Raw genomic sequence first — 24994 nt, 5'->3', positions numbered from 1 at the left:
TGCCCCCATGAGAAGGTGGACACTTGGAGATCCTTGAGGCAACGAGTCACTGTCTGTGAGAGCCGGCTTCCGTCGCTGAAACTCACGCACCGAGCAGAGGGTTGGGCTAAATGACCTCCAGGGCACCCTCCCGCCTGGATGATTTCATACGGTAGGAAGTACTTAGCAGTCTTTTAGCTAGGCTGGCACCTGTTTCTTCCAGCATTCGTCGGTTGCCTTCGCCTTGTGCCCTTCTTGGGCGCCGGGGAGCCCTCACTGGAGGTGGAAAGGTGGGGTGAAGGAGGGAGGCCCCCCCCAAACAGCCCCGGGACCAGGACAGCCGGGCCTCGCAGGCTCCCCCCCCCCCTCCGAGGCACAGCGGCAGCTGGACGGACGGGTTCCCCGGACTGTAGGGAGGAATTCCTGGAGCTGAAAGAAGGCTAGACTTTGGTGCCAATTTTTCTTTCTTTCTTTCTTTCTTTCTTTCTTTCTTTCTTTCTTTCTTTCTTTCTTTCTTTCTTTCTTTCTCTCTTTTCTTTCTTTTCTTTCTCTTTTCTTTCTTTCTTTCTTTTTCTTTTCTTTTTTCTTTCATCTCTCCTTTCTTTTTTTCTTTCTTTCTTTCTCTTTCTCTCTCTTTCCCTCTTTTCTTTTTTCTTTCTTTTCTTTCTTTCATCTCCTTCCTTCCTTCCTTCCTTCCTTCTTTCTCTCTATTTCTTTCTCTCTCCTTTTTTTCCTTCCTTCCTTTCTTTTCTTTTTCTTTCTTTCTTTCTTTTCTTTCATCTCTTTTCTTTCCTTTCTTTCTTTCTTTCTTTTTCTCATTCCCTCTTTTCTTTTTTTCTTTCTTTTTCTTTAATTTCTTTCATCTCTCCTTTCTTTCTTTCCTTCCTTCCTTTTTTCTTTATCTCTCTTTTTTCTTTCTTTCATTCTCTCTCTCCCTTTTCTTTCTTTCTTTCTTTCTTCATTTCTTTCTTTCTTTCTTTCTCCCTTTTCTTTCTTTCTCTCTTTCTTTTCTTTCATCTTTTCTTTCTTTCCTTCCTTCCTCTTTTTTCTTTCTTTTCTTTCATCTCTTTCTTTCCTTTCTTTCTTTCTTTCATCTCTCCTTTCTTTCTCTCTCTTTTTCCCTTCCTTCCTTCCTCTTTTTTCTTTCATCTCTCCTTTCTTTCCTTTCTTTCTTTCATCTCTCCTTTCTCTCTTTCTTTCTTTCTTTCCTTCCTTCCTTTTTTCTTTCTCTCTCTTTCTCTCTCTTTCTTTTTTCTTTCTTTCTTTCATTCTCTCTCCTTTCTTTCCTTTCCTTCTTTCTTTCTCTTTTCTTTCTCTCTTTCTTTCCTTCCTTCCTTCCTTTTTTCTTTCTTTCTCTTTCTTTCTTTCTCCCTTTCTTTTTTCTTTCTTTCATTCACTCTCCTTTCTTTCTTTCATCTTTCCTTCCTTCCTTCCTTCCTTCCTTCCTTCCTTCCTTCCCTTCTTTCTTTCTTTCTTTCTTTCTTTCTTTCTTTCTTTGTTATTTATTTCTCTTTCTCTTTCTCCTTCCTTCCTTCCTTATTTTCTTTCTTTCTTTCCCTTTTGCCTTTGTCTCCATCAGGGTCACCGTCCAGCATGGCAGCCGCCCCCACCGCCACCTACAAAATCCGAGTGGCCACCGGCAACTACCTCTTCGGTGGCACCATGGACACCATCTCCATCTCCTTGGTGGGCGCTCACGGGGAGACGCCCAAGTTTCACCTGGATAAATTCGGCAAAGATTTCTCTCCGGGAGAAGTAAGTGCTGGGGAGTTGACCAATAGGAGAGACCGCCTGGGAGCCTCCAGCTGTCACTACAGCTCCCATCTTCCTCTGCCACCTTCCTGCAGGCCGGCAGGGAAATCTGCCAGAGGAAGAGATTAAGATTATCCTTTGCGACACTTGTTGTTGTTGTTAGTTGCGAAGTCGTGTCTGACCCATCGCGACCCCATGGACCACGTTCCTCCAGGCCTTCTTGCCCTCCACCATCTTCTGGAGTCCCTTTAAGCCAGTGGTTCTCAACCTGTGGGTCGGGACCCCATTTGGGGTCGATCGACCATTTCATGGGGGTTGCCAAGCAAGGCTGTCCGCCATTTTTTTTTGTCCGCCATTTTTTTCCCCTCTTCCGGTGGGTGCCTTACCTCCCTTGGGCTGGGCCAGCTGGTGGTCGGCCTGCTCCGTCTCTGCCGCTTGCCAGCTACGCCTCGGCCGGCGCAGGGGGCGGAACCACGCATGTGCGGCGCTCCCGGGCAGGGAAAGTCCTCGACTTATGACCGGTTGGGTAGTCCTCGACTTACGACCAGTTTAGTCCTCGACTTACGACCGGTTGGGGTCGCGGCATTAAAAAGGTTGAGAACCACTGCTTTAAGCTCACACCTACTGCTTCAGTGACTCCATCCATCCAGCTACCTCCTTCTCCGTTGTCCCCTTCTTCTGTTGCCCTCCATCTTTCCCAGCATCAGGCTCTTCTCCAGTGAGTCCTTCCTTCTCCTTAGGTGGCCAAAATATTTGAGTTTCAACTTCAGGATCTGGCCTTCTAAAGAGCAGTCGGGGTTGATCTCCTCTAGCACTGACTGGTTAATAATAATAATAATAATAATAATAATAATAATAATAATAATAATAAAGTTGGAAGGGACCTTGGAGGTCATCTAGTCCAGCCCCCTGCTCAGGCAGGAAACCCTATTACCATTTCAGACAAATAATAATAAAAAAGTTGGAAGGGACCTTGGAGGTCATCTAGTCCAGCCCCCTGCTCAGTCAGGAAACCCTATTACCATTTCAAATAATAATAAAAAAGTTGGAAGGGACCTTGGAGGTCATCTAGTCCAGCCCCCTGCTCAGTCAGGAAACCCTATTACCATTTCAGACAAATAATAATAAAAACCTTGGAAGGGACCTTGGAGGTCATCTAGTCCAGCCCCCTGCTCAGGCAGGAAACCCTATACCATTTCAGAAAAATAATAATAAAAAACTTGGAAGGCACCTTGGAGGTCATCTAGTCCAACCCCCTGCTCAGGCAGGAAACCCTGCACCATTTCGGACATATGGCTGTCCAGTTTCTTCTTAAAAATCTCCAGTGTTGGAGCATTCACCGCTTCTGGAGGCAGGTGGTTCCACTGGTTAATTGTTCTAACTGTCAGGAAGTTTCTCCTTAGTTCTAGGTTGCTTCTCTCCTTGGTTAGTTTCTCGCAGGAGTCTTCTCCAGCACCAGAGTTCAAAGGCCTCCATTCTTTGTCGCTCAGCCTTTCTTATGGTCCAACTTTCACAGCCGTACATTGCAACTGGGAAAACCATGGCCTCGACTATACACACTTTTTTTGGCAGGGTGATGTCTCTGCTTTTTTGTACGCTGTCTAGATTTGCCATAGCTTTCCTCCCCAGGAGCAAGCGTCTTTTAATTTCTTGGCTGCAGTCCCCATCTGTGGTGATCTTGGAGCCCAGGAAGATAAAATCTGTCACTACCTCCATTTCTTCCCCATCTATTGGCCAGGAATTGAGAGGGACGGATGCCGTGATCTTGGTTTTCTTAAGGTTGAGTTTCAAGCCCACTTTTGCACTCTCCTTCTTCACCCACATCAAGAGGCTCTTTCGTTCCTCTTCACTTTCTGCCATCAGAGTGGTATAATAATAATAATAATAATAATAATAATAATAATAATAATAATAATAATAATAATAATAATAATAATAATAATAATAATAATAATAATGATAAAGTTGGAAGGGACCTTGGAGGTCATCTAGTCCAACCCCCTGCTCAGGCAGGAAACCCTATACCATTTCGGAGAAATGGCTGCCCAGTCTCTTCTTAAAAACGTCCAGTGTTGGAGAAGGAAGGAAGGAAGGGACCTTGGAGGTCTTCTAGTCCAACCCCCTGCTCAGGCAGGAAACCCTATTCCATTTCAGACAAATGGCTTTCCAGTCTCTTCTTAAAAACCTCCAGTGTTGGAGCATTTACCGCTTCTGGAGGCAGGTGGTTCCACTGGTTAATTGTTCTAACAGTCAGGAAGTTTCTCCTTAGTTCCAGGTTGCTTCTCTCCTTGGTTAGTTTCCACACGTTGCTTCTTGTCCTGCCTTCGGGCGCTTTGGAGAATAGCTTGACTGCCTCTTCTTTGGGGCAGCCCCTGGTATCATCTGCATATCTTGCCACACTAGATGGTAGCAAAAAAAATGCATTATTTCCGTGTTCCTCAACCTTGGCCTTTTGAAGAGGGGTGGACTTCAATTCCCAGAATTCCCCAGCCAGCATAGAGGCTGAAATCCACTCTCCCCCCTGGACCCGCTCCCCAAAACAAAGTGGGGTCCATAAGGAGCAAACTCAGTCCTGCTGCCTCCTTACTAACCTGATCACAATACCTAAATTGAAGCCTTTTCTTTTTTACTTTTAATCTCCTTAGCATAAGAACGGTGCAATTTCTCTCTTCTTTAGCCCAGATCTGCGCTGAAATTTAATCTGGTTCCACCAGTTAAGTCTGCAACGTGGGTTTTTTTTTAAAAAAAAAGCGGAGGTGGGAGGCTGGACGGGATCCCAGCTTTGATTCATGCACGTTCCTGCATTTCCTAGGGGGGGGGGGAAGCAAAATAGATGGAAAAGGATGTTTTTTGCGTGTTGACAGACAGCGCTGCCTCAAAGTCTCTCTCCCAGTTGAGTAGCTTCCGTGCGATTAGGAAAGAGATTCTGGAATTCAGCCATAAGTCAGGTTTTGCAGTGGAAAACAGGAGGCCTCAAATTAAGTCACCTCGGCCAAATGTTGCAGGTTCTTGCGTCTTGCGTAGCAAAGAGAAGGCTAGATGGATTTGGGTTAGTTTGCTTTTGTGGGGGGAAAGAATAGAATAGAATAGAATAGAATAGAATAGAAGAGAAGAGAAGAGAAGAGAAGAGAAGAGAAGAGAAGAGAAATAAGAATGGAATAGAATAGAAATTAAAATAGAATAGAATAGAATAGAAATAAGAATAGAATAGAATAGAATAGAAATTAAAATAGAATAGAATAGAATAGAATAGAATAGAAATTAAAATAGAATAGAATGGAATGTAATAGAATAGAATAGAATAGAATAGAATAGAATAGAATAGAATAGAATAGAATAGAATAGAATAGAAATAAGAATGGAATAGAATAGAAATTAAAATAGAATAGAATAGAAAATATAGAATAGAAGAGAAGAGAAATAAGAATAGAATAGAATAGAAATTAGAATAGAATAGAATAGAAATTAAAATAGAATAGAATGGAATGGAATGGAATAGAATAGAATAGAATAGAATAGAATAGAATAGAATAGAATTACAGAATAGAATAGAATAGAATAGAATAGAATAGAATAGAATAGAAGAGAAGAGAAGAGAAGAGAAGAGAAGAGAAGAGAAGAGAAGAGAAGAGAAGAGAAGAGAAAAAAGAATAGAATGGAATAGAAATTAGAATAGAATGGAATGGAGTGGAATGGAATAGAATAGAATAGAATAGAATAGAATAGAATAGAATAGAATAGAATAGAATAGAATAGAATAGAATAGAATAGAATAGAATAAACAGAGTTGGAAGGGATCTTGGACTAGAAGACCTCCAGGGTCCCTTCCAGCTCCTAGGGTCTCCTGCTTGAGCAGGGGGCTGGACTAGAAGACCTCCCAGGGCCCTTCCATTGGTTGATTGTCCTCACTGTTAAGAAGTTTCTCCTTAATTCCAGGTTGCTTCTCTCCTTGGTGAGTTTCCATCTGTTGTTTCTTGTCCTGCCTTCTGGTGCTTTGGAGAATAACTTGACTCCTTCTTCTTTGGGGAAGCCCCTGAGATACTGGATCACTGCTATCATATCTTCCCCCCCCCATTCCTTTTAATTAAACTAGACAAACCCAATTCCTACAACCGTTCTTCATATGTTTTTGTCTCCAGCCCTTTGTTGCTCTTCTCTGTACTTGTTCCAAAGTTTCTTTCTGGTCCTCCAGCCTTGCCTTGCTTCCAGCTCCCTCCATCTCCAGCCAATAATTGATGGGCACGGATGGGAATTGCTCTCCAGATGCGTTGAATCTTTCCTCTTTGGCTTTGCAGGTAGAGGAATTCGTGGTGGAAACCCAGATGGAGTTGGGGAATCTTCTGTTGGTCCGTCTCCATAAGGAGCCCTACGGCTTCTTCCCGCCCACCAACTGGAATTGCAGCTTCATCGAAGTAGAGACCCCCGAGGGGCGGACGCACCGTTTCCCTTGCTACCAATGGATCCTAGGGTACCCCACCTTTGAGCTCCGAGAAGGGACAGGTGAGACCTTCCCATCTTCTATGAAGCTTCTTGAAGGAAGCCCTAGAACACTGTTTCTCAATTTTGGCAGACTAGAGATGGGCGGGCTTCAATTCCGGGAACTGGATGAGTGGACTTCAACTTGTAGATGGGTGGGCTTCAATTCTGAGAATTGGATGAGTGGACTTCAACTTGTAGATGGGTGGGCTTCAATTCTGAGAATTGGATGAGTGGGCTTTAACCTGTAGATGAGTGGGCTTCAATTCCCAGAATTGGATGAGTGGACTTCAACTTGTAGATGGGTGGGCTTCAATTCCCAGAATTGGATGAGTGGACTTCAACTTGTAGATGGGTGGGCTTCAATTCTGAGAATTGGATGAGTGGGCTTCAACCTGTAGATAAGTGGGCTTCAATTCCAAGAATTGGATGAGTGGGCTTCAACTTGTAGATGGGTGGGCTTCAATTTCAAGAATTGGATGAGTGGACTTCAACTTGTAGATGGGTGGGCTTCAATTCCGAGAATTGGATGAGTGGACTTCAACCTGTAGATGGGTGGGCTTCAATTCCCAAAAGACCAAGACTAATTCCATCTTCAACACATCTTCAAACCGAAGACCACCCTCGATTTGAAGATGAGTTGAAGATGGAGTTAGTTTTGGTTTTCTGGGAATGGCAGGCACCCATCTTCAGACTGAAGTCCACTTGCCCAATTCTGGGAATTAAAATGCCCCTATCATCAAATTGAAGTCCTTCAATTCTGGGAATTGAAGAACTTCTTCAGTTGAAGAACTCCAAATGAAATTGAAGTCCGTCTTCAGTGCCCAGAATTGAAGGCGGGTGGACTTCAACTTGATGATGGGTGGTCTTCAATTCCCAGAAGTGGATGAATGGACTTTAGTTTGAAGGTTGATGGACTTCAATGCCCAGAATTGAAGATGGGTGGTCCAATTCCCAGAAGTGGATGAGTGGACTTTAGTTTGAAGATCGATGGACTTCAATGCCCAGAATTGAAGATGGGAGTTCTTCAATTTCCAGAAGTGGATGAGTGGACTTTAGTTTGAAGGTGAATAAACTTCAATGTTCAGAATTGAAGATGGGTGGTCTTCAATTCCCAGAATTGGATGAATGGACTTTAGTTTGAAGGTCGATGAACTTCAATGCCCAGAATTGAAGATGGGTGGTCTTCAATTCCCAGAATTGGATGAATGGACTTTAGTTTGAAGGTTGATGGACTTCAATGCCCAGAATTGAAGATGCGTGACCTTCAGCTTGAAGATGAGTAGACTTCCGCTTGATGATGGGTGAACTTCAGTTCCCAGCATGGAAGATGGATGGAGCTCAGCTTGCAAAACTTGAGAAACATCTCAGTAGAGTGAGGTTCTCAGAAGCTTCACCCAATATTCAACGAAGAACTGAATATGACTCTGTAGAGCTCTGTTTTTCAAAGTTGGCCCCTTGAAGTCCTGTGGATCTCAACTCCCAGAATTCCCCAGCCACAGGACTTCAAGTGGCCAAATTTGAAAAACAGTGTTTATAGTGAATAGTCCAACAGCTTCACAGTATTGTCCCATTTAGTTTGACACACTTTCCTAGCAGGTAAAAATAGTTACAAAATCCAGGGATGATTTATTAGGAAATGTAAAAACTAGAACTTCCGGAGTTTTTGCAGTTAACCTAGAAAACAAATTGTGGTTAAGTATCCTTGCATTGCCTCCAGCTCCTAAAACAAGTCAGACAGGAATCCACAGATATAATTTCGTCTCTCCGGTGGAGAAATTTATTCTTTGATTTATTAAATTTGCCCAGCCACTCACTTGTCTCACGGTTGGAGTCTCGGACAGCTGGCAGATCCCAGCCCAATTCAAACGATACAAATATCATAAGAAATATTACAAGGATAGCCCCGTTGACAATCAGTTTTTTGAGAAAGGCAGAAGGCTTTCCCGGTGGAATTTCTGCCTTCGGCAACAGCTATTCCAAAGCGTCAAACGACTGGGGACAATGCAGGCGTTATAAATACGAGTTCAGTGGCCAAGCATTTGATTCTGTGACCGTTTGAGGCAGCAACGGTCGTAAGGGCGAAACACGGTCGTTAAGTCCCTTTTTCAGTGCCGTTGTGTAAATTCAAACGGTCGTAAAACTGTGTTTTACAGACACAAGTTATGCCTTTACTGTAAAAAGAGATGTTTTGATCTCCTCTTCCTTCGGCAGGGCAGAAGGCAGGCAGCACAGTAAATAAATTACAAATAATTGGACAGTGACTAATATTTATATGTTACTTATATGTAAGGATGTAGGTCTATGTACATATGTTGTATATAGTATGTTTAAATGGGTGTTATGTATGTGTACACTTTGAGATCAAGCGACTAAATTTCATTTTTAACGTGTGCCGTTGTGCCCACAGTAAAAAATGACAATAAATGTTATCTATCTATCTATCTATCTATCTATCTATCTATCTATCTATCTATCTATCTATCTCCTACCTACCTACCTACCTACCTATCATCCATCCATCCATCTATCTATCTATCTATCTATCTATCTATCTATCTATCTATCTATCTATCTATCTATCTATCTACCTACCTACCTACCTACCTACCTACCTATCTATCTATCTATCTATCTATCTATCATCTATTATCTATCTACCTCTATCTATCTATCTATCTATCTATCTATCTATCTATCTATCTATCTATCTATCTATCATCTATTTATTTATCTATCTATCTATCTACCTACCTACCTACCTACCTATCTATCATCTATCTATCTATCTGCCTGTCTGTCTGTCTGTCTGTCTACCTACCTACCTATTTATTATCTGTCTGTCTGTCTGTCTATATCATTTACCTATCTATCTATCTGTCTGTCTGTCTGTCTGTCTGTCTGTCTATCTCTATATCTATTTATCTACCTATCTATCATCTATCTATTTATCTATTTATCTATCTATTTGTCTGTCTGTCTATCTATCTATATCATTTACCTATCTATCTATCTGTCTGTCTGTCTATATCTATCTATCTACCTATCTATCATCTATTTATCTATTTATCTATTTATCCATCTGTCTGTCTGTCTGTCTGTATGTCTGCCTGCCTGCCTGCCTGCCTGCCTGCCTGCCTGCCTGTCTGTCTGTCTGTCTGTCTGTCTATCTATCTATCTATCTATCTATCTATCTATCTATCTATCTATCTATCTATCTATCTATCTATCTATCTATCTATCTATCTATCTATCTATCTATCCATCCAATGGTGGGATTCATATAGGTGAACAACCGGTTCTCTGTGTGGATGCCGCTTCCGGAAATCCATTCTGGGCCTGGGCGACACAAAATTAGCTACCGGTTCTGCCGAAGTGGTGCGAACCGGCTGAATCCCACCACTGTATCTATCTATCGATAATTCCAATTTTTTTTTTCTTCCCCTTTTCTCTTTTGGCAGCTAAAATTGCTCCCCTGGATGCCAGCAATCCACTGCTCTTAGAACATCGGAGGTACGAGCTGCTAGCAAAACAGGAAGCCTACAGGTGAGTCAGCTGATCGGAAATGCTAACACCCCGTGCGGACATGTCAAAGGATGTGAATCTTCAGGAATAAATTTAAAGCACTCCTTCCTGCATTCAGACATCAACAAAGGCAGGTATTTCGAAATCCTGAGGCCACGAGAAAGTTCCCCACGAAATCCAGCTTTTGCAAGCAAGTCTCGAACCGAGCTACAGATTTGGTCGATGCTTGATTTGTAAAACGCCGTCATTCGTAACTTCTGTTACCCTAAAAGCAGTTTCTGGCTAAGATATGATGGGGGTTAGAATCAAAGCCTTCTGCAGAAGCAGCCCGAAGCCCAATAGGTGTGTTTCCCCAGGGGGGGGGAGGCTACCTGCCTTATAAATAAACACGAAGGCGTAATTTAATCATCCGAAGCCGTTTTTCCTCAATCTAAGCAACATGAAGACCTGAGGACTTCAACTCCCAGAATTCCCCAGCCAGCGTTTCTCCCCCCCCCCGGTCACATGATCGCATTTCAGTTACCTAGCTTGCATGTATGGCTGTTGGCCGCATCCCGGGTGACCACAATTTACACACCTTTTTGTGTTTACTTCCAATTTTGGCCAAAGCAGCCGCAGAGCGAAAAACAAGTTCGCTTAACGACGACTGAAAAAAAAAAGGATTGTCAAAACAAGTCGGTCCTGTGGGTGACCCACTTTACAAACCCTCCTGGCAGGCCTTATTACGGTCGTAAGCCGAGGACTTATAACGGGTTTCACTTAATGACGACTGCAAAAAGTTGTAAAAATGAATCCGTTACGTGGATGACCCGCTTTGCGACATCCCGACGAGCTTCATTGTGCTGCTTGGGTGTGCTATCGGAGAGCGCACTTTTTCTACCAAAGAACAAAAAATAATTTATTGAGAAGTGTGTGTGGGGGGGGAATTATATAAATAAAGGAGGAAGAAAATGGCCCCGTCTTCAGGCATACAGGTCGTCCTCGTCGTCCGATCGTGGCTGAGCTCAAAATTTCTGTCGTTAAGTGGGTTTTGCCCCATTTTATGACCTTTCATGGCTCTTGTTAAGTTCGTAACACGGGTTGTTAAGTGAGTTCTTCTTCCCCCTTGACTTTGCTTGTCAGGAGGTCGCAAAAGGGGATCACGTGACCCCTGGAAGACAGCAACTGTCGCAAGTACATGTCAGTTGCCAAGCATCTGACATGAATTTTGATCATCAGACCACGGGGACACTGCAACTATCACGGTTCCGATGGATGAAACTCTTCAAAAGAACCTCAAGGCATTGTTTACCTTAAAGAATCTTTATTTTGAGTAACATAGCATCGGCACTAACACAATCGAAGCCAAAATCTGAATTCCCCTCCCCTGAGCACAAAGCATCCAAGCACAATTCCCTCCTCCAATTGACCGTCGTAATTCACATTTCCCCAATTAGCTTGAAATGTAGGCTTCCCCTCCCGTTCTCCAGCCTGGCCAATTCTTATCATCTCTTATTTCGATAACCTTGGTTCCCACGCTAGGTCCAGTATTGTTACGTCTAGCTCAGGGGTGTCAAACTCAATTTCATTGAGGGCCACATCTGCATTGCGGTTGCCCTCGGGGGGCCGGGTGGGTGCGGCCTACTGGGTGGGCGTGGATGGAGTGGGTGTGGACTATTGGGTGGGCGTGGCCAGCTCTACATCGTTCGCGTCAAGGGTGCCTGTGGGGGCCTGGGCAGGAGTGGGACAGATCTGAGGGTCTCTGGCAGAAGGAGGTGGGACCAGGGCAGAGCCCATCAAGCCGGATATGTGAAGTAGGCGAGGGCCATTTGCTGGCCACTTCCAGGCGATGGTGCATTTCTTCATTCCTCACAAAGGGTGACACCTCCCCAGCATGCACCCAGGGGGTGGGGCCGACACGGCATGGGCTGGTTCCTATGCATTTCAGCATAGATGGCCACCACAAAATTGTACATTGGCTCCTGGCCGGCTTGGACCAGGGCCAAGGCAGCGGGGGCCGTTCCCTCACTGTTTCCAGGATGGCTTCACGGGCCACATGGAACCACTTCGCGGGCCGCATAAATCATAAATCCCTTTTTTTCCCACGCCACAGTCACTAAATGAACGATTATAAGTGGAAGACTGTTATCTGGATTCTATCCGTGCTGGTAAAAAAAATAAATCAATCAAAGTATCTGAATTGAAAACATCTCAAAAGGGGAGAAATTCCCTTCTTTATTAACCCGCAACTTTTTGGGGTGTCTTTTTTTTTTTTTTTTTGCTACAGGTATAAAGATTATCAGCCCGGATGGCCCAAATGCCTCGACGCTGATTCGGTAGACCAATTGCACCTGAGCGATCAATACTCCAGCATCAAATCCTGCTCCTTCCGCGTCCTTCGGAAAGCCGCGTACGTAAAAAATTGGAAACGGATCAGGAGGAGAGTGGAAGAATCCTTCAATTATGGCCAGAAAAAATAATCCTTCTTCTATTTCGCCGTTTAATCGGTTTCCCGATTAAGGTTCTGTCAAATCGCCACAGCGAGGGGGGCTGGACTAGATGGCCTCCAGGGTCCCTTCCAACCTTATTATTCTATCTATGTTCTATTATTCGGTTCGAAATATTTAATAATTGACCGAAACGTAACCTACAAAAATAGAAAGAAATAAAAATGAAAATAAAGGTAAAATAAGGGAGGAAAAGGGGAAGAGAGAAAAGTGTAGGGTAGAAGGGAAAAAAGGGGGGGAGTATTGATTTCCGTCTCCTTTGGTGCAGTAGAATAAGGTAAATGAGCAGGGGGTTGGACTAGAAGACCTCCAAGGTCCCTTCCAACTCTGTTATTCTATTCTATTCTATTCTATTCTATTCTATTCTATTCCTAATTCTAATTCTAATTCTAATTCTAATTCTATTCCTAATTCTATTCCTAATTCTAATTCTAATTTTATTCTTTCTAATTCTAATTCTATTCCTAATTCTAATTCTATTCCTAATTCTAATTCTATTCCTAATTTTAATTCTAATTCTAATTCTATTCCTATTCCTAATTCTAATTCTAATTCTATTCCTAATTCTAATTGTAATTCTATTCCTAATTCTAATTCTAATTCTATTCCTAATTCTAATTCTATTCCTAATTTTATTCCTAATTCTAATTCTAATTCTATTCCTAATTCTAATTCTATTCCTAATTCTATTACCTATTCTAATTCTATTACCTATTCTATTCTATTCTATTTATTCCTAATTCTAATTCTAATTCTAATTCTATTCCTAATTCTAATTCTATTCCTAATTTTAATTCTAATTCTAATTCTATTCTATTCCTAATTCTAATTCTAATTCTATTCCTAATTCTAATTCTAATTCTAATTCTAATTCTAATTCTAATTCTATTCCTAATTCTAATTCTATTCCTAATTCTAATTCTAATTCTAATTCTAATTCTATTCCTAATTCTAATTCTAATTCTAATTCTAATTCTATTCCTAATTCTAATTCTATTCCTAATTCTAATTCTAATTCTATTCCTAATTCTAATTCTATTCCTAATTCTAATTCTATTCCTAATTCTAATTCTAATTCTAATTCTATTCCTAATTCTAATTCTAATTCTATTCCTATTCCTATTCCTATTCCTAATTCTAATTCTAATTCTAATTCTAATTCTAATTCTATTCCTAATTCTAATTCTAATTCTATTCCTAATTCTAATTCTATTCCTAATTCTAATTCTAATTCTAATTCTATTACCTATTCTATTCTATTCTATTCAAAAAACAAGAAAGTTGCCTCTTGAAAAAGCACCATTGGGACAACTGAGGACTCAGATAAACCTCCAAGTGGCCTCAATGACTCTCTAAAATAAGGCAAATGACCAGCTGTCTGCAAGGAGTATAAATCCTTCCATTCCTCCACCATCCAGTCAGAGCCGAAGAAGCTTCCGGGATGAGAAGCTAAACAAGAAAGTCCAGTTGCCTCTTGGAAAAAAGGCACCTATGACACGACGTCCTTCCATTTTTGTGCCTAAAGTCACCTTGCTGCCGTCGACATATATAACATCAAAGTTCCATTCCCCCCTCCCCAAGTTCTTTTCTTTATCCATTAGGCCCTATTATTCTCTGTTCTCACCTGCTTCTCTTCCATTTATTCTTCCCTTTTTCAACCCCAGGGAAATCGAGTTGAAGCTAAAAGGGTTGTTGAACCTCAAGGGCTCCTGGAGAAAGTTAGCTGACATCCGAAGGGCGTTTTGGTTTTATCGGACCCCAACTTCAGGTCAGTCTGCCCTCCAGGCCATCTTTGCAAGGTCTCTGCGGGGGACTTAAAAGAGTCCCAAAGAACTTTGATTTTCTGCCTTTGTGATTTTTTTTAACCATACCTATAAACACCTTATAGAATAGAATAGAATAGAATAGAGTAGAGTAGAGTAGAGTAGAGTAGAGTAGAGTAGAGTAGAGTAGAGTAGAACAAATAGAATAGAATAGAATAATAAAATATAGAATAGAAAGAATAGAATAGAATAGAATAGAAAATATGGAATGGAATGAAATGGAATGGAATATAGAATAGAATAGAATAGAATAGAATAGAATAGAATAGAATAGAATAGAATAGAATAGAATAGAATAGAATAGAAAGGAAATAGAATTAGAATAGAAAAAGAAAGGAAATAGAATAGAATAGAATAGAGTAGAGTAGAGTAGAGTAGAGTAGAGTAGAGTAGAGTAGAGTAGAGTAGAGTAGAGTAGAGTAGAATATAGACTAGACTAGACTAGACTAGACTAGACTAGACTAGACTAGACTAGACTAGACTAGAATAGAATAGAATAGAATAGAATAGAATAGAATAGAATAGAACTGGAAGGGACCATGGAGGTCTTCTAGTCCAGCCCCCTGCTCAAGCTTGACCCAAAACCAGAGTAGAGGTTGTGGAAGGGAATGCCAAGGTGGGAGGGATGGTATCTAGGCAACCAAAATTAGAAATATTGTTCTGTAGGACAGTCAACCAGATCTTTCTTGTCCCAGAAAACCAGACCGACAGGTGACCTTTTCAAGGACATTTCTGTGTCCCCAGAATACGTCAGCAAGTATTGGGATGAAGATGCTTTTTTTGGCTACCAATATCTCAACGGGGCGAGCCCTGGGATCATCCAGCGATGCTCAGAGATTCCAGCCAAATTCCCGGTCACACAAGAGATGGTGGCCGAATCGTTGGGACTGGAGACCACCCTGGAGGAAGAGGTGAAGGTAAGATGAGGAACACACTAAAACCAGCCATACGGCAAGACCAGCTCTACCAAGAATGACTGGTTGACGTTCTGGAGAAGGTTTGGTGGCCAAGAGCTGATGAGAAGCCAACATCTCCCTAAGCTTCTGAAGGCTTCACGGATAGTCCATCTGATACTCTCTCCACTCCTTTCCCCCCAAAGCAAGCTTGTGAGGTGGGATGGGTTGAAAGAGAAGTCCCACCTCAAAATCCTCCAGGGTCCTTTCATGGTTATGGAGGACCTTCCTAAACCAGTCCAAGGCCTTGACCTTCACTTAACTACAGAACGGTAACAAAAAGGTATTTTGGAGTCCCGGAGATAGGAAGTCCCAAATGGAGGAGTCTTTGGGTGACCCATTTGAGGTCCCCTTTCTATGGGGAACAAGTTTCAGGACTGCCTCGTTGAAAAGGAGAAGGCTGTTGTTCATCCCCCAGAGTTGGTGCCAGGCTGATTTTGGTAGAGCCAGCTCAAGCTGAGGTCTTTCGCCCTGTAGCAACCAATGTATGGATCCTGGCTAGTTCCCAGGTTCTCTGAATTTAATTGGATCTCCACAAGGATGGTGGCTTGGGGTCCTTCATTGTAAACAGTGGAAGGAAGGAAGGAAGGAAGGAAGGAAGGAAGGAAGGAAGGAAGGAAGGAAGGAAGGAAGGAAGGAAGGAAGGAAGGAAGGAAGGAAGGAAGGAAGGAAGGAAGGGCAAAGTAGGGGGCACTTGGAGAGGAGTCCACATCTTCCATCTGGGAAATGTAGCGTGGTCTTTCCAGGTGCCTCTTCCCCCACCTTTCTCCCCCACCATTCCCATGCTCTGCTCATGACTTCCAGAAAGGCCGGGTCTTCCTCATCGACTGCCAGATCCTGGAGGGTCTCCCAGCCACCACAATCAATGGGTCCCCCCAGTACGTCTCGGCTCCCCTCTGCCTCCTCCACCTCAACCCCTGGAAGGAGATGATGCCCATTGCCATTCAGGTGAGGAGCCCAACTTTCTCCCTTTTTCTTCACAGACAGACAGACAGACAGACAGACAGACAGACAGACAGACAGACAGACAGACAGGGATGGATGGATGGATGGATAGAGATGGATGGAGGGATGGATGGATGGATAGAGATGGATGGATGGATGGATAGATAGATAGACAGACAGACAGACAGACAGACAGACAGACAGACAGACAGACAGACAGACAGACAGACAGACAGACAGACAGACAGACAGACAGATAGATAGATAGATAGATAGATAGATATTGATGGATGGATGGATGGATGGATGGATGGACGGACGGACGGACGGACGGACGGTCGGTCGGACGGACGGACGGACGGACGGACAGACAGACGGACGGACAGACAGATAGATTGATTGATTGATAGGGATAGATAGATGGATGGATGGATGGATGGATGGATGGATAGATAGATAGATAGATAGATAGATAGATAGATAGATAGATAGATAGATAGATAGATAGATAGATAGATAGATAGATAGATAGATAGATAGATAGATAGATAGATAGATAATTGATGGATGGATGGATGGATGTATAGATAGATAGATAGATATTGATGGATGGATGGATGGACGGACGGACGGACGGACGGACGGACAGACAGACAGACAGACAGATTGATTGATAGGGATAGATAGATAGATGGATGGATGGATGGAGGGATGGATGGATGGATAGATAGATAGATAGATAGATAGATAGATAGATAGGGATGGATGGATGGATGGATGGATAGATAGATAGATAGATAGATAGATAGATAGATAGATAGATAGATAGATAGATAGATGAGATTGATGGATGGAGAGAGAGGGGGGGATGGATAGATAGGTAGGTAGGTAGGTAGGTAGATAGATAGATGGATGGATGGATGGATGGATGGATGGATGGGAGAGAGAGAGAGAGAGAGAGAGAGAGAGAGAGAGAGAGAGAGAGAGAGAGAGAGAGAGAACTTTTATGTTCTCCAGAGGGTCCTTTGAAATAACAGGAATCTCGCTCCTTTCTTCTCGCTCCAGCTGACTCAGCAACCTGGGCCCAGGAGCCCCATTTTCCTCCCCACGGATCCGGAGTGGGACTGGGCGCTGGCCAAGTTCTGGGTCCGCAACAGCACGCTTTACCTCCATGAGATCCTGGCCCACCTGCTTCACACACACCTCTTGGTGGAGGCCTTCCTGTTGGCCACCCTCCGGCAGCTTCCCAAGTGCCACCCCGTGTACAAGGTGCGTCTTTGTGGGGGGGAGGAAGCCCGAGGAGGTCGGTCAGAGAGAGAGAGAGAGAGAGAGAGCTTCAGCCACAAGGAGGCGGTCAACAAAGGTCTTGGCCAGGAGAGGACCCAGATGTCCACTGGAGTTTGGGAGTCATGGCCGTGACTTGTCCCCTGCTCAGAACATCTCCAGGGACTCATCCAGAGATCTCTAGAAGTTGAGGGACTCTCAGAAGGGGTGCAGGAGATAGTTCCTCCTCTCTGATCTTCTCCCCGTTGACCTCAAGAGGTCGTGGAGAGCAAGGAGGAGGAGAACATCTCCCAGAGACTCCATAACTTCCTTCACGTCTTCTCTGACCCGCCTTGTCACTTGTCCACAGTTGTTAATCCCCCACTTCCGTTACACGCTGCATATCAACATCCTTGGCCGGACGCACCTGTTGGCCCCCGATGGGATGCTGGACAAGGTAAGGGATGACTTCTCCTCACTCTGGGTCATCCTGATCTCGGAGGAGGTGGGCCACCAAGGTGGACCTACGTCAGAGCTGGGAAGGGAACGGGGGCAGGGGGGGCTCCAGTGATGTTATGGGAGGGGAAGAGCATTTGGTGGGGCTGGCATATGAAGGAGGGGTGTCTGGCGGCTGAGTTGAAGTCCAAAAATGGAAAATAGAAGGCACTACTCAATGAGTAAAGGCCTACTCCTCCTTTTCTACATGGGTCAGGAATCCTCTTATGAAGATGTACTAAAAATATGATCTTTCTTCCGCTCTCTCTCTCTCTCTCTCTCTTCTTTCTTCTTCCCCGTTTCCCGCTCCTCCTTCCTTCCTTTTCCTTTTCCTTTTTCTTTTTTTTCTTTCTTTCTCTGTTCTCTTCCCCTTCCTTTCCTTCCCCTGCTGGTTCTTTCTTTCTTTCTTTCTTTCTTTCTTTCTTTCTTTCTCTTTCTTTCTTTCTTTCTTTTTCTTTTCTTTCTCTCTCACTCTCTCTTTGTTCTTTCTTTCATTCTTTTTTCTTTCTTTCTTTCTCTCCGTCTCTCTCTCTCTTTTTCTTTCTTTCTTCTTTCTTTCTTCTTCCCCTTTCCCATTCCTCCTTCCTTTCTTCCTTTTCCTTTTTATATATTTTTCTTTTTCCTTTTTTTCCCCTGTTCCCTTCCCCTTCCACTTCCTTGCTTTTCTTTCTTTCTTTCTTTCTTTCTTTCTTTCTTTCTTTCTGTTTTCTTTCTTTCTTTCTTCTTCCCCCTTTCCGGTTCCTCCTTCCTTCCTTTTCCTTTTTTATATAATTTTTTCCTTTTTTCTTTTTTCCCTGTTTCCTTCCCCTTCCTCTTCCTTGCTTTTCTTTTTTTCTTTCTTTCTTTCTTTCTCTTTCTTTCTTTCTTTCTTTCTTTCTCTCTCTCTTTCTTTTTCTTTCATCTTTCCTTTCTTTCTTTCTTTCTTTCTCTTTCTTTCTCTCTCTCTTTTTCTTCCTTTCTTTCTTCTTTCTTTCTTTCTCTCTCTTTTTCTTTTTCTTTCTTTCTTTCTTTCTTTTTCTTTCATCTTTCCTTTCCTTTTTCTTTCTTTCTTTCCATCTCTCTCTTTCTCTCTCTCTCTTTCTTTCTCTTTCTTTCTTCTTTCTTTCTTTCTTTCTTTCTTTTTTCCTTCCTTCTTTCTTTCTTTCTCTTTCTTTCTTTCTTTCTTCCTTCCTTCCTTCCTTCCTTCCTTCGTTTCTAGATGTTAGGCACAGGTTTCCAGGGTCTGTCGCAGTTGGTGGCCAGGGGCCTTTCGAAGCTGACCTACTCCATGCTCTGCCTCCCTGATGACCTCCGGGAGAGAGGGGTGGATTCATTGCCCAACTACTACTACAAGGAGGATGGGTTGAAGCTCTGGAGTGCTATAGAGAGGTATTATTCCCCATAGAAGGCAATCGGGGTGTGTGAGAATATGGCAGGCGAGGTTTATCTGCACCCCCTCCTCAAATTACAGAACTGCAGGCTTGATCAGGGGTGTCTATCATTCAGCATCTAAAGACAGTATTTTTCAACCTTATCAGCTTTAAAATGGCTGGACTTCAACTCCCAGAATTCCCTAGCCAGCATGGGAATTCTGGGAGTTGGAAGTACACACATCTTAAGCTGCTGACATTGAAGGACACTGCTATAGGGGAATTCAGGCCATAGTATCTCGCCTGCAAGATAATGTCTGCATTAGAAATCTTGGTTTGCATGAAATAAGTAAACATATTTGATGCACTTGTGGTTTCTTAGAATGAGCGGGGAATGCTGAATACAGCCAAAACAGATAACCCAGTTTATATTTTGTCTGTTTTATTAAACTATGATTAACATAAGCCTTGGTGGGTAAGAGCAGTTAATTCATGCAGAGTCAATAGAATAGAATAGAATAGAATAGAATAGAATAGAATAGAATAATAGAATAGAATAGAATAGAAAAAGGAATAGAATAGAATAGAATAGAATAGAATAGAATAGAATAGAATAGAATAGAATAGAATAGAATAGAATAGAAAATATGGAATGGGGATAGATAGAATAGAATAGAAAAAGGAATAGAATAGAAAAAGGAATAGAATAGAATGGAATGGAATGGAGGAGGAATAACAGAATAACAGAGTTGGAAGGGACCATGGAGGTCTTCTAGTCCAACCCCCTGCTCAGGCAGGAAATCCGCCTAGGCCATTTCAGACAAACGGTTGTCTAACCTCTTATTAAAATTTCCAGTGTTGGAGCATTCACACCTTCTGGAGGCAGGTGGTTCCCCTGGTTAATTGTTCTCACCATCAGGAAGTTTCTCCTTAGTTCCAGGTTGCTTCTCTCCTTGGTTAGTTCCCATCCGTTGCTTCTTGTCCTGTCCTTCTGGCCCTTTGGAGAATAGCTTGACTCCCTCTCCTTCGTGGCCACCCCTGAGATGTTGGAACACGGCTATCACGTCACCCCCTCGTCCTTCTCTTCGTTAAACTAGGCACCATTGGTTGAGATGGGGGGGGCTCTAAAAAAAATTTAATAAATGAAAAATAATATTGACTGGCCCAAGAGAAAGCCCGAGGAATTTAAATATAGCTCGGGTTGAATACCTAGCAGCGGGTAGAATTTTTCCCTAAAGCAGTGTTTCTCAACCTTGACATTTTTAAGGCATGTGGACTTCAACTCCCAGAATTCCACAGCCAGCAATGCCGGCTGTGGAATTCTGGGAGTTGAAGTCCACCTGCCTTAAAATTGTCAAGGTTGAGAAACACTGCCCTAAAGGCTTCTTAGCTTTTCCACAGTACGTTTGTTTATCAGAAGTTCCTGCCACTTAGCAAATGCCAGCTTTTCTCTCGTGTCCCGGGATTGATGGCCCTTGTGATCCCCCAGCTTTGTGTCTGGAATGGTCGGTCTCTATTACCCAAGCGACGGAGCTGTGGAGAAGGACATGGAGCTGCAGGCTTGGGTGGCTGAAATCTTTGAAAAGTGTTTCCATCACCGGCAAACCTCTGGTAAAAATCCTTTTCTCTCAAATCCAACATGGCTTCCCTGCGACCGAGGGGGTGAAATCAAGAATTGCCCGCTGCAATTTGATCCGGGGGGGGGGGTGTCCGATCCTGGCAACCGTCAGGCTGGTGGACTTCAACTCCCAGAATCCCCCAGCCTAGCAAGGGGCCCAACCAGAATTCAGCGCGGATAGGACAACGGACGAATGTGATGATTGGGCCACTTGATTCGATCGGATGACTTTCTTAATAGAGAGCGGGTATGCGGTCGGCGTAATATACCTTGACTTCAGCAAAGTGAAGGAGAAAAAAAAGAGCTGGCAGGGGGAATTGTGGGAGTTGAAGTCCACAAGTCGGCAAGATTGGACAACCCTGTTTTAGACCCTCCCTCGACACGGGGGTGGCTTTTTCAAAAGGATCCGGACGTTTTGATTGGTTCAAAACACAATCATTGTTAGAGAGCTCTATGATAAGAGAAGAAAGGGTATTAATTGATGATGTATTAAATTAAGAGGTGGAATATATGTGTGAAAAAATTAGAATGTTATTCTTGGAATATTATGTGTGTTGTAGAAGGGATACCCAAAATTTTATTAATACGTTTGTTTAAGATCAATTGGAATATTTTAATTGAAATTAGTGGAGCTTAAAAGCAGGAGTGATTGATGTAGATGTAATAGTAGGGATGATTCTGTGGATTGATTGAATTTTAAGAAGAAATAGATTAAACTCAATTTGTTATATCCTGTGAGGAAATAGAGGGGGGAATTTTTTTTTTAAGGTATTAATTTTAGTTATATATATATGACTTGTTTTGTTATGATTGATTACCCTTTCACCACGGTGTTTTCCTGAGCACTTTGATGTTAAAATTAAAAAAACCAATAAAATGTGTATTAAAAAAACCACAATCATTGCATGGTTAGATGCAAATCTTAGATTTGCACATGTCACCTGTCTTACGGGAGCTGCATCATTTACCTGTCTGCTTCCAGGTACAATTCAAGGTGCTAGTTGTCATCTTTGAAACCCTACATGGCTTAAGGCCAGATTATTTGAAGGACCGTCTTTTCCCAATTACATCCACGTGACCCACCAGAATGGGGAGACAGGAGGTGTTATGGGTCCCCTCTCTTAAGGAAGTCCATCTGGCGGGACCAATAGGAAGGGTCTTCTCCATGGTGGCTCCCTCCATTATTTGAAGGACCGTCTTTTCCCAGTTACATCCACCCAACCCACCACGGCAGGGAGGCAGGAGATGTTATGGGTCCCCTCTCTTAAGGAAGTCCATCTGGTGGGACCAAGCAGAAGGGCCTTCTCTGTGGTGGCTCCCTCCCTGTGGAACATCATCCATGTGGAGATAAGATTGGCCCCCATCTTGAGACTCTTTCTGAAGGCCCTGAAGATGTGGTTTTGACAATGGGCCTAGGGACCTCAAAGTGATACGGACCCCTTCAAGTGGTTGGGTCAGTTCTTGTCACCAGGAGGGTTAGGGGGGTCTTCGGGCTTGCATTAAGGGTTTTTTCCTGGAGTCAACATGAGTTGGGCAGCCATATAAATTTTCTTAATAAATAAGTAATCCCATCCCACGAATTGGTGTTTTTTTTAATTCTTCCAGGTTTTCCTGCACATCTAGGAACTATTGCTGAGTTAACCAAGTTTCTGACCATGATGGTCTTCACCTGTTCAGCCCGCCATGCCAGTGTCAACAATACCCAGGTTTGGAGGGTCCTCTTTTCTTCTTCCTTAACTCTATGGGAGGTGGGTTGGACCCTCCATCTGCCCCTTTTCTCCAACTCTATGTTCCGCATGCTGGCTTGATATTACGGAAGGTAAACCAAGATATCGAGATGATATCAGATTTCTGGAAATCTCACCGTACGCATGAAGCAGGAGTTTAATAAACATTGACTCCATGCTTGGAGATGAAGCTCCTTAGATATCTCCATACTTGGAGATGAAGCTCCTTGGATGATTCCATGCTTGGAGATAAAGCTCCTTAGATGTCTCCATGCTTGGAGATGAAGCTCCTTAGATGTCTCCATGCTTGGAGATGAAGCTCTTTAGATGTCTCCATGCTTGGAGATGAAATTCCTTGGATGATTTCATGCTTGGAGATAAAGCTCCTAAGATGTCTCCATGCTTGGAGATGAAGCTCCTTAGATGTCTCCATGCTTGGAGATGAAGCTCCTTAGATGTCTCCATGCTTGGAGATGAAGCTCTTTAGATGTTTCCATGCTTGGAGATGAAATTCCTTGGATGATTCCATGCATGGAGATGAAGCTCTTTAGATGTTTCCATGCTTGGAGATGAAATTCCTTGGATGATTCCATGCTTGGAGATAAAGCTCCTTAGATGTCTCCATGCTTGGAGATGAAGCTCCTTAGATGTCTCCATGCTTGGAGATGCTCTTTAGATGTTTCCATGCTTGGAGATGAAACTCCTTGGATGATTCCATGCTTGGAGCTCCTTGGATGTCTCCATGCTTGGAAATGAAGCTCCTTGGATGATTCCATGCTTGGAGATGAAGCTCCTTAGATGTCTCCATGCTTGGAGATGCTCTTTAGATGTTTCCATGCTTGGAGATGAAACTCCTTGGATGATTCCATGCTTGGAGATGAAGCTCCTTAGATGTCTCCATGTTTGGAAATGAAGCTCCTTAGATGACTCCATGCTTGGAGCTCCTTGGATGATTCCATGCTTGGAGATAAAGCTCCTTAGATGTCTCCATGCTTGGAAATGAAGCTCTTAGATGACTCCATGCTTGGAGATGGAGCTCCTTGGCTGTTTCCACACTTCAGAGATGGAGCTACAAGTTGCACTTTTAGAAAGCACCCCAGCATCCCAGATAGCCAACAGAGGTCTCCTTTCTGGACCTCCTCTAGGGAAGAACTCTAAAACCTTGCCTTTCCAGCATTCCAGCAATGCTCCTGCCTCTGAAGGGCCTCTAACCTCCAACTTCCATCTTTCCCCAGTTTGATTTTGGAGCCTGGATGCCCAACTACCCTTCCACCATGAGAAGGCCTCCCCCGGAATCCAAGGGAAGTGTGACGTTTGCCGACATCATGGAGACCTTGCCAGATGTCAGCACCAGCTGCCAGACATTGCTCATCTTATGGCTCCTGAGCAGAGAACGAGGAGACAAGGTGAGAATGATGGTTTGGGTATCAAAGAGCCCAATGTGTCCTCAGGGTCCCCTGAGTGGTGCGAATGGGTGTGGAGCCTTCTTGGGACTGCTGAAAGGATTGTGTTGTAGACTTGAGATAGACGGTGTCGTGTCCCTCTCCCTCTGTTGAGGGAAGGCTGTTCAATTTTGACCCAGATGGGCCTCTTTGACCCCTCTTTCAAACCAGAGGTCCTCTCTGTCCAAAATGTGGACTTTCCTGTCTTCGAAAGAGTGGCCTTCATCTTTTAAATGCAGATGGACTGCTGAATCTGGTCCTGATGGCTTTGTTCTCCCATGTTGCGTCACGCGTTTGTGAAGTGGTTGTTTCGTTTCCCCAATGTACGGATCTGCACACGGCTCACTGCCTTGTACTGCCTATGCCACGTTGCTCAGTTTGTGTCTGGGCGTTTTGTCCTTGGGGTGGACAAGCTTTTGTCTTAGTGCATTCTTGGGTTTGAGATGTGCACGTGTGTTGTGTGGGTTGGAGATCCTTCTGAGCTTTTCCAATATGCCTCCAAAGGGGACACATCTCGTGATCTCCAAACATCTCCCTTGGGTTGATGGTTCTCCTAACCCTTCTCAAGAAGATGGTTCTCCAGATCTCCTAAGGTGGGACATCACCATGGTTTTCTTTAATCTCTTTCCAGAGATCTCTGGGCTACTACCCTGAGGAACATTTCACGGAGGAAGGTCCAAAGAAGGTCATCGCCACGTTCCAAAAAAGTCTGGCCAACATCTCCCGGGAAATCGAGGAGAGGAACCGACGCCTTTCGCTGCCGTACAATTATCTCAACCCTTCTGAGGTAGCGAACAGCATCTCCATCTAAGGACCGGTCACTGATCCTTGTTGTTCCTCAGCCCACCGAGGACCTTCCATGGAAAGACACCGGTCAAGAGTTAGGACACTTCGTCTAGATTGAGGCGACCTTGGCCAACCTTGAGAACTTTGGTTGTGGAACAGAGAAGACTTGTGTTGAAGATGTGAAAACAAGTAAGGGGTGACATGATAGCAGCCTTCCACTATCTCAGGGGTTGCCACAAAGAAGAGGGAGTCAAGCGCCTGAAGGCAGGACAAGAAGCAACGGGTGGAAACTCATCAAGGAGAGAAGCAACCTAGAACTAAGGAGAAACTTCCTGACAGTTAGAACAATTAACCAGTGGAACAACCTGCCTCCAG

General features: G+C 43.5%; 1 protein-coding gene across 1 annotated transcript; it reads left to right on the top strand.

The window, feature by feature from the left end:
- Positions 1-1572: 1572 nt before the first annotated feature.
- Positions 1573-24644, top strand: LOC107297127 (hydroperoxide isomerase ALOXE3-like). Its single transcript, XM_029286231.1, has 14 exons — positions 1573-1734; positions 6027-6270; positions 9669-9753; positions 11999-12121; positions 13883-13986; positions 14786-14958; positions 15799-15942; positions 17005-17208; positions 17573-17659; positions 18896-19065; positions 20536-20657; positions 22270-22370; positions 23627-23797; positions 24465-24644. The coding sequence occupies exons 1-14, from the start codon at positions 1573-1575 to the stop codon at positions 24642-24644; spliced, it is 2070 nt and encodes a 689-aa protein (XP_029142064.1).
- The last annotated feature ends 350 nt before the right edge of the window (positions 24645-24994 follow it).

The sequence above is a fragment of the Protobothrops mucrosquamatus genome, unplaced genomic scaffold (assembly GCF_001527695.2).
Source record: "Protobothrops mucrosquamatus isolate PMUCROS unplaced genomic scaffold, P.Mucros_1.0 scaffold3151, whole genome shotgun sequence".
In the NCBI taxonomy this organism is placed as follows: domain Eukaryota; kingdom Metazoa; phylum Chordata; class Lepidosauria; order Squamata; family Viperidae; genus Protobothrops; species Protobothrops mucrosquamatus.
Note: the sequence above shows the minus strand (reverse complement) of the source record. Positions and strands in the feature narration are given on the sequence as shown.

Bases quoted from the DNA above. Each gene is read 5' to 3' on its own strand.
- LOC107297127 (XM_029286231.1), top strand. From the start codon at position 1,573: ATGGCAGCCGCCCCCACCGCCACCTACAAAATCCGAGTGGCCACCGGC. The intron at 1,735-6,026 runs GTAAGTGCTGGG...TTGGCTTTGCAG, and splicing joins AAGATTTCTCTCCGGGAGAA to GTAGAGGAATTCGTGGTGGA. The intron at 14,959-15,798 runs GTAAGATGAGGA...CATGACTTCCAG, and splicing joins CCCTGGAGGAAGAGGTGAAG to AAAGGCCGGGTCTTCCTCAT.